Source organism: Cibotium barometz, chromosome 15 (assembly GCF_041138505.1).
Source record: "Cibotium barometz isolate CiBa-2024 chromosome 15, ASM4113850v1, whole genome shotgun sequence".
Taxonomy (NCBI): Eukaryota; Viridiplantae; Streptophyta; class Polypodiopsida; order Cyatheales; family Cibotiaceae; genus Cibotium; species Cibotium barometz.
Genome location: NC_141060.1, coordinates 19,228,176 through 19,237,186, shown reverse-complemented (window position 1 = coordinate 19,237,186; position 9,011 = coordinate 19,228,176). Strand labels below are relative to the sequence as shown.

The 9,011-nt window shown below is 45.5% G+C and overlaps 1 protein-coding gene across 2 annotated transcripts in view; it reads left to right on the top strand.

Annotated features, from left to right (window-relative positions):
- The first annotated feature begins 2,730 nt into the window (after positions 1 to 2,730).
- Positions 2,731 to 9,011, top strand: part of LOC147631032 (uncharacterized) — an 89,177-nt gene continuing 82,896 nt past the window's right edge. The window contains exon 1 of one of the 2 annotated variants that reach the window (XM_086809363.1): positions 2,731 to 2,994. In XM_086809363.1, coding sequence (XP_086665489.1) covers positions 2,900 to 2,994 — 95 coding nt within the window. In that variant the 5' untranslated portion in view covers positions 2,731 to 2,899. The remainder of the gene's footprint in view (positions 2,995 to 9,011) is intronic. The other variant, XM_086809362.1, reaches the window with a different exon arrangement.

Genomic DNA, 9,011 nt, shown 5'->3' with positions numbered 1-9,011 from the left:
AATCACCACTACATTTTCAAAAAAATGCTTGAGAGCGTGACATGGATGTCATAGTGATGCTTAGGCAGCACCGGATACTTCGAGTGCTTTCTGTTATCCACAATATCTTTAGCAAGCGCAGAAAAACAAACTGCTCTTTGACAAAAAGAGCCACTTCTGTATTGACCGATTTATTTGTACATAGCTGCTTGTTCCTGTGTTCTCCTTCATGACGAGAGTAAACTTGATTGCTAGAATCACCCATGACAAAAACATAGAGAATCCCACACTTAACAAACTCTCACTCAATCTCTCTTGCCCCTCATAGATATACACAACACACACACACACACACACACGAAAAGGCAGTGGAAAATGAGTAATGAAATGAGAGTGTAATTAGACTTGTATGAAAAGACTTGTGAGCAGAATTACACACCCACCCACCACACACATGCACACACTTTTTTTTTGGGTAATATCCAGTGCAGTATATTTATATGCTCATAAATTTACATGATGGGAGGTCTCCGAAATGGAGAGTATCCCAAAGATCAGAAACATAAAAAGAAAAGCTCTATGCAAGAAGCATCCATATCACCCTCATGGCAGGCATTATATAAGGATTGCTGCAATGAGGCTCGGAAAGATTCATATGACTTGTGAATCTGCCGACCCAAGTATGCCAAATTATGCTCACTCCAGATTGTCCAAAGAGCCCAATATCTCACCCAAGAGAGAAATAGTGAGTATTGAGATAAAGACCTCATAAATCTGCCAAAGAGCCAGAAATGTTTCCCAAATCTGTGACTCGGGAAACCGAGCCGAAGATAATATGAAATTCTCCTGAGGAGGATCCTAGAACACGGGCAGTGCCAAAGCAAATGAAGAACAGTCTTTGAAGGAGCCTGACATCTTAAACATGTGGATGGTGCAATGCGACGTTTAGCAAGTGTGACCCCCACTGACAATCTGTCATACATCTCCAAAGAAAAAGTCTTTGTTTCAATGGCATTTTACACTTCCATAACATCCCGAGATTCTTCCGCCACCATGAGAGGGGCTTCCTTATATGCCACAGAGAATTAGGATGTTGCTGAATCCATGGAGCAGGCTGAAGAAGCCTGTAAGCTTTGATGGAGGTTAAGGCGGGAAGAGGAACAGGATGAGTGCATGTAGCAGAGGGTTGCAATTGCTAATCCGTAAGCCTGTCTGTGTCAGCCACAGGAGAAACAGGTATAAAAGGATGTAATAAATCAGCAATTTTCTTCCATATAGACCTATGATGCATTCCCAATGCATAGGAAGCAGTGGCCTGAGGAAAAGATAAGACATAGCCCTGATCATCTACCACATCATGTATGTATCTAATTCCCAATTTCATGAGATTGTATGCCCGAACAGGTTCTTGTAAAAGCGAGTGGAATGTCAAACCAATGAATACTTTCTTTCCTCATTGAGTTTGTCCCTGAGCAATTATCAGGAGCCCATTTGACCTTAGAAAGTACTTGTTTCCAGTTAAGTATCAGAGCAGTAGAGAAAGGACAGCCGTTAAAAACTGGCGGTGGCTAGGGTTTGAGCAAAGAGTGAAAGGCGATGAAAACAAGGATGAGAGAGAGAGAGAGAGAGAGAGAGAGAGAGAGAGAGAGAGAGAGAGAGAGAGAGTTGCTCCTTCAAGTGTGTGTGAACAGAGATAAATATTTGTATATATATATATATATATAACTAATATGTATATAAAGAGAGACATATATTTGTAAATATATCTCTCTTTATATACAAATATATGTACATATAATATATATGTCTCTCTTTCTCTATATATACATATATATGTATATACATACATATGTATATGTGTGTGTGTGTGTGTGTGTATAGAGAGAGAGAGAGAGAGAGAGAGAGAGAGAGAGAGAGAGAGAGAGAGAGAGAGAGAGAATATTATATATATATATATATATATATATATATATATATATATATACATATAAGAAGATAAAATCTTGTTGTGAGCTTTGAGCGAATTCATATCCCTCCCATAGGACAATAATTGCATCAAGGACCTGTATTTTAATGTAGGAGCCCGGTCGAGAGCAGTGACACTAGACAGAGCCATCGAGCTATGCAGAGCCCGACACCCTCGACCTTGTGGCCCCCAACCATGCTCACGTCACCATAGGAGGATCAGAGCCATCATTTCCCACCACCACCACAGGACTTTCTCCTGCCAGCTCAACTTTACTACATTGGGTACCATGATACAGCACCCGATGCGGGATATTTTAGGGTGATGTGAGAGCTTGACGCTCTTTGTATTGGGATCAGCTTTGGCATTTCAGCTCTTGTTCCTTTCTTTTATTTTTAGGCTGGATACACACTGGAGGGTGCCCGCCATGAAATTTTTGATGTAGCCAATAAAGTTTCAAAAAAAGTCTTGGCGGGCACTCCCCCCCTTACACACTGCCAAGCTGAATACTGGACTTCAATCCTAGTCAGATGTTGCTGCCACCTATTGCCCAACTTTTTCAAAATCTTGGGCAACCACTCGAGGCTGCCCAAAGACGGGCACCCCATTTCCCAACCAATCAAATTTTTCCCTTTTCAGTTTTTTGTTTTTTTTGTGAAAGAACACTTTTGAGATGGGCAACTATGAGTGGATAACATGGGCGCCCGTGTGTATTTTTGCATGCCCATGCTTTAGGTACTGCCCTAGGCCTTGTACCCAATTTTTGTAGACATTAATATTTCTTTCTTTTTCTTTCTCTCTATGTATCTATACACCTAATCTCTCTCGCTTGTTTGGTACCACCGTATGGGCGACAGGAAACCCAGATGAAGGCGTGGGTGAGAACCCAGATTAAGGTTAAAGAGAGGAAACCAAGGGGCTTGCTTGTTGCTTGTTTACATTTAATATCAAATAATGCTGCAACGCATTCGGAGTCCAGGCCTCCTTTGGGCAAATCTGTTCTTGAGGCGGCAGCCACGGCCCTGCGGTACATGGGTGCACCTATCAACGTTAGTCCTACACGCTTAATTAATCCGTCCCCCCTCCCCAAATCAAAATTTTTTGGTTTTAAAATGAAATGGTGCTCTTATTTTCGGTGGAATTGCTTTGATTCAACGTGGGACATCTCTTTCTGGTAGGCAGAATCATCACATGCATCATGTAAGGGATATGTGGCATAGGGGTTTTTGAAGGGTAGATTAGATGCTTAGGCACAGTATCCTGAGCCCCGACTTGTGGGATGAAAGATATCTTGGGGGTTAAGAGGTAGGGAATGCCCTCCACTCCCCCCATCCCAGGCCGGATTGCCCATTCCATGCTTGGGAATGGGGGGGCATTCCCTCCCGACATGAGCAAGGGGAGAAATTCCAGCCATTTCATTGAAGGAGCTTTTGCACTCGTCCTTCCTCCCATCATGGCTAAGCAAGGTGAGGAATTTCAGCCATTTCATTGGAGGAGCTTTTGCAGTGTCGTACATTCCCCCTTAATTGGTGGAGCCATTGCAGGCTTTAATAATGCAATAGAATACCTGTTGATTAGTCGACAGCCTAGAATGGACAGGCCTAGGCCATGATGGAGTAAGGAACAAGCTCTTTTGAGAGTTGCCTGCAAGGCCTGGTCCCGCCATCATGGTTGCAGGCAGGTGGAGCGTAAAATCATAGACGTTGAATCAACGCTCTTTCTGTAGCAGAAAATGCTGGAAACTTTGAGAGCTTTAACTCCATGGGATAGCATTCCAGGGCAGCTGATCTGCGAAGGCCTCATTTGTTAAAAGCTGGAGATCCACTTGATCCTAATAATTACAGGATGATCATGATTGGCCACACATTGGCCAAACTCTATTGATCAGTGCTAGAGGCAGAGCTCAGTTCATTTGTAGAGAGACAGGGATGCAAAGCCTCAGTACATGCAGGCTTTCGAAGGAGATACTCTACCCTTGACCACATCTTCACCCTCCGTGCCATCATCGAGGAGGGTAGAGCACGACATTAGAGGTTTACTGCTGCTTTGTGGATTTTTGCAAAGCTTTTGATATTGTATCCCGAGCTATCCTCCTACACCGGCTGACATGGTTTGGAGCATCATTGCCCTTTATGAGTCCTTCACCAGATGAGTGAGAGCCCCAGGAGGTACATCGCAAGAGATTTCCAGTACTATTGGGGTGAAACACGACTGCCCTCTATCACCCACTCTTTTTGACCTCTACATTGATGAGTTCTCGAGCTTTATTGACGGATTAGGCTTGGCTGGTCCCACACTGGTAGGCGTATCGATCTCCATGCTACTTTATGCAGATGACATCGTCCTCCTCTTAGATTCAACCAAGGGGCTTCAGAGAAAGTTGGATGCCTTACAGGACTTCTGCACTCAGTGGGACCTCTTTGTTAACCTTGGTAAAACCAAGGTAATGGTCTTCAATACTTCCCAACCCTTCACATCAAGATTGGCTTCACATGCAGAGGGGATCATGTGGAGATTGTGTCATCCTATGTCTACCTTGGTGTCACTTTTAGTGGCCCACACTTCACCTGCTTCCCGTAGCACATGCCAGCATGACACAGGGATATGTAGCCTTGAGCTGCAGTGCTTTTAGGTACATTTCCAGGAGCCCAGGATCAAGGGTTGGGCTTTTTGACACCCTTGTCACACCAGCCTTGATGTATGGAGTAGATTTATTCCATGAGGATTGGCAGTGAGTTGAGAGGCCCCAGGTTATGATGTTCTCTTGTATGATCCGTAGCAAACCGTCAGTCCCACGCCAGATTATTCAAGTAGAGTTTGTTGCTCCCTCGATGATGGTAGTGGATGCACTCTTCTAGACAATCACGTACCTTCATCGCATCAGTCACATGGATCCCCATAGGTACCCGAGGCTAGCCCTAGAGTCCTTGAGACAGCTAGCCTTGGAGTCCTTGAGAGAGCTAGCACTGGAGGGCCACTCTGGAGTATGGTAGGGCTGCTGTCGCAAGGTATGAGCTGATGTAAAATGCTGATGTGCTCTATTGTAGTAGAGAGGGCTGCTGTCCCACCAAGATATGAGCTGATGTAAAATGCTGATGTGCTCTACTGTAGCAGAGAGGGTGCTGTACCAAGGTGTGAGCTGATGTAAAACGTTGAAGGGCTCTACTGTAGCAGAGTGGGCTGCTGTCCCAAGATATGCTGCAAGAGAAACGCAGAGAGGGCTGCTGTCCCAAGATATGCTGCAAGAGAAACGCTAGTGCTGAACAGCGAAGATGATGATCTGATGTAGTGCAGGTGCCGGCAGTAGCAGCAGCAGGTGTATGATGTGGTGGTGACTGTTGTGATCACCAATGTGGTACTGATGTGGTGCCACTGTTGAATGATGAAGCGAATCTATATATATGGTGGTGTGCTGCTGGTTGGCCAGTAAAGGGGCTGTCGGCCAGCAGCAAGACCCAAAAAATCCAAAATAAAACCAAATAAATAAGATAAAAATCCCCTTTTTAGGGTTGGAAAAGCACCATTTTCACACACGGTTGTATGTACATATGGCTACAGGCCAACCAAGACAATTAAGGCATTTTCATATATTTGTTTGTCCAAAGACTGACCCACAGCAGCTAATATGGCAGACTTGTAGCCCATGAATCTATATAAGCATAAGACATCATTTGCATTAGATCATATCTTTTTGAAGAAGCATAGAAGTCAATAGAAATCATGTAGAAGGTCAGAGGTCAGCCTATTGGGTAGACCAAGGGCTTGTAAGAAGTATAGACATTTATGTCACCTTTTTGTACCATAATACAAAGAAAACTAACACCAACGCTCTCTCTCTTCTCTCCTCTGTCTTAATCATTTTCATTAATCAGCATCTTGTTCTTAATCAGGCTTAGGGTTGTGGATTAGGGAGTAAAGCTTCCTCTCATGCAACAATACTCTACCTTTGATCACATTTTGACCCTTCGTGCCATCATCGAGGAGGGCAAAGCACGACATGAGAGGATTTTCTTCACCCTTCATGCCATCATCGAAGAGGGAAGAGCACGAGGATTTACTTGTCATGTGCACGAGTTCACATGGACAAGTTCCTCCGCTTGTCTAGAAGGGGCAGCCAGAAAAAGACCAGAATTTAGGAGCATGCTACAGTTTTGGGCCAGTGTTGGACTTGGAGCAGGGCATGGAAAAGATGGAAGACTCTGTTGGCTGCACAGGAGGCTGTCAACTGCAAGACAGAGTTGTTGGCTGCACACAGGAGAGGCGGCTAGACCAGATTAGGGCAGCTGCAGACACTTGTGCATTTATGGAGAATAATGACCAGTCGGCTGGCCGACTTCAATGTTTCAAAGGGCCTATAAAAGGTGTAGGTGCTCATTTAGTAGATCATTCAAATCCATATGAGTTGGGTTCAAGTTAGGGACAGATTTTGGTGATGTTCACCTTTTGTATGAAGGCAGCCTAGGGCTGTAGAAGGAGGTACCTTTATGTACCGTCAGAAATATACTGAATTTCCAGCATATCTCTCTCTCTCTCTATCTCCCTTTTGTCTACGTTTTTGCATCAGCATGTTCTCAATGGTGTTTAGGGCTGAAAGAAGACCCCCAGAGCTTCCGCGTGTTACATTGGTATCAGAGCATCAGGCTCAGCAAAGCTAAACACTGATTTAGTCCCATATGATGGTGTACAGGTCCAAGGTATAGGAAAGTACATGGATACGAAGCCCAAGGCAAGGAACACAGGAACGGGAAGAGCTCCGAGGAGGTTTGTTGGTGGTGTTCCACAAAGCCAGAAGGGATGGCAGTCGTGTGAGCCAGATAGGTTCTCGGGCAGTGGTCCCAAGGGAGGATTATCCTCCAAGGGGTGATGTGAGAGTGCCAGACTCATTTCTCAGGAATGAAGACCAAGACAGTGTTTAGAGTCAGGGCAGGAGCAGATTGGAGACTGGAGGGAACAGATGCATAGATATTATTCAGAGTCAGAGTGGTTTTGGAGACCGGGCCGGGTTTTCAGAGAAGAGGGTTGCCAGAGATGGATGGATGACAAAGGGAATCCCGGAACAGAATGAGATGATGATAGTCATGGAATCCCGTCATCAAGTTTAGCAGAGGGGGATGTCATGTGCACGAGTTCACATGGACGAGTTCCTCAGCTAGTCCGGAAGGGGCAGCCAGAAAAAGACCAGAATTTAGGAGCATGCTACAGTTTTGGGCCAGTGTTGGACTTGGAGCAGGGCATGGAAAAGATGGAAGACTCTGTTGGTTGCACAGGAGGTTGTCAACTGCAAGACATAGTTGTTGGTTGCACACAGGAGAGGCGGCTGGACCAGATTAGGGCAGCTGCAGACATTGTGCATTTATGGAGAATAATGACCAGTCGGCTGGTCGACCAGAAGTCGGCCAGCACTTCAATGTTTCAAAGGGCCTATAAAAGGCATAGGTGCTCATTTAGTAGATCATTCAACTCCATATGAGTTGGGTCCAAGTTAAGGACAGATTTTGGTGATGTTCACCTTTTGTATGAAGGCAGCCTAGGGCTGTAGAAGGAGGTACCTTTATGTACCATCAGAAATATACTGAATTTCCAACATCTCTCTCTCTCTCTCTATTCTCCCTTTTGTGTGCGTTTTTGCATCAGCATGTTCTCAATGGTGTTTAGGGCTGAAAGAAGACCCCCAGAGCTTCCACGTGTTACATTACTGATGTTTTGTGGATTTTTGCAAAGATTTTGAATATTGTACCCCGAGCCCACTTCCTGCATTGTCTACAAGAGACACGAGTCCCATTTGACATGGTTTGGAGGGATCATTGCCCTCTATGAGTTCATCACCTCACGAGTGAGAGCCCCAGGAGGTATGTCACAGGAGATTTCCAACATTATTGGGGTGAAATAGGGCTGCCTTCTATCACCCACTCTTTTTGGTCTCTACATTGATGAGATCTTGAGCATCAATAACAGATTAGGTGGGACTGGTTCTACACTGCAAGGCAGTGATTTCCAACATTATTGAGGTGAAACAGGGCTGCCTTCTATCTGTCAAAATACGCAGCGGAGATGATAACCAAATCTGAGACCACAAGAGCAAGTAGAGTGCAGAAAATAGACAACACAAGAGAAGGAGAGAGATAGGCATGTAACTCTGCTCTATACACAAGATCCTGAAGTGTAAAACAAGATACAATGGTGTGGGGGCCATGGGGCTATTTTATATGGCCCCAAACATGTAGTCGGCTTGTAGAAAAGGCAGCCGACTGGACCTAAATGTCCACGACCCTCCAGTGGAAGCCCAAACCTGCAATGCAACCTCTGCATCGTCACCGCCTCACAAGCAGCATCACAAACAGCTCCGTACTCTGCCTCTGTTCTCGACAAGGCAAAAGATGACTGTCTCCAACTGCTCCGTAAAACTGCTCCTGGGCCTGAAGTAGATCCCCTCGTGTCCGGATCTCCTCCCCAAACTGAGTCACACCAACCGTGGAGTCGGACTCCATCCAACAATCCCCCTCCTATGTACAAGAGTCCCTGATCCTTCGCATGCCGCAGAAACCACAGGAAACGCAATCCTGCCTCCCAAAGAGTCATCCGCAACCATGAGCTCAACTGCCTCATCAGGAAGCTCCCGTCCAATCTGGTGTCCATCAACCAGATCAATGAACCATACAGCTTCTGAGTCACAGAGACATCACACTGCTCACAAGGATCAACACCTGTTACGGTGCACATACCAGTCCTGGAAACGTGATGAAACCTGTCAACCACCCCCTCTGAATCCGGAACGACAAAGCCTGGAGAAACCACCTCCTTTTGCAAGTAAGCACCTGCCACCTGCCTGGCTTTCCGAAAGGTCCCCGTGGAGAGAACATCCTCAACTACTGGAGGTTCTTTGTCCTGAATACTACGAGACATCAGAGCATAAGTGACCTATTCAGTTTCCTCTGACTGACGAACACAAGAACTACCAACATCAGTACTGGAAAGTTCCTGCCAACTGTTGCTATCTACTGGCAAGCTATCCACCATCTGGTCCCGGAAAGCCCGCATCTGCAGCGTATCCAGACTTGAGTGGCCA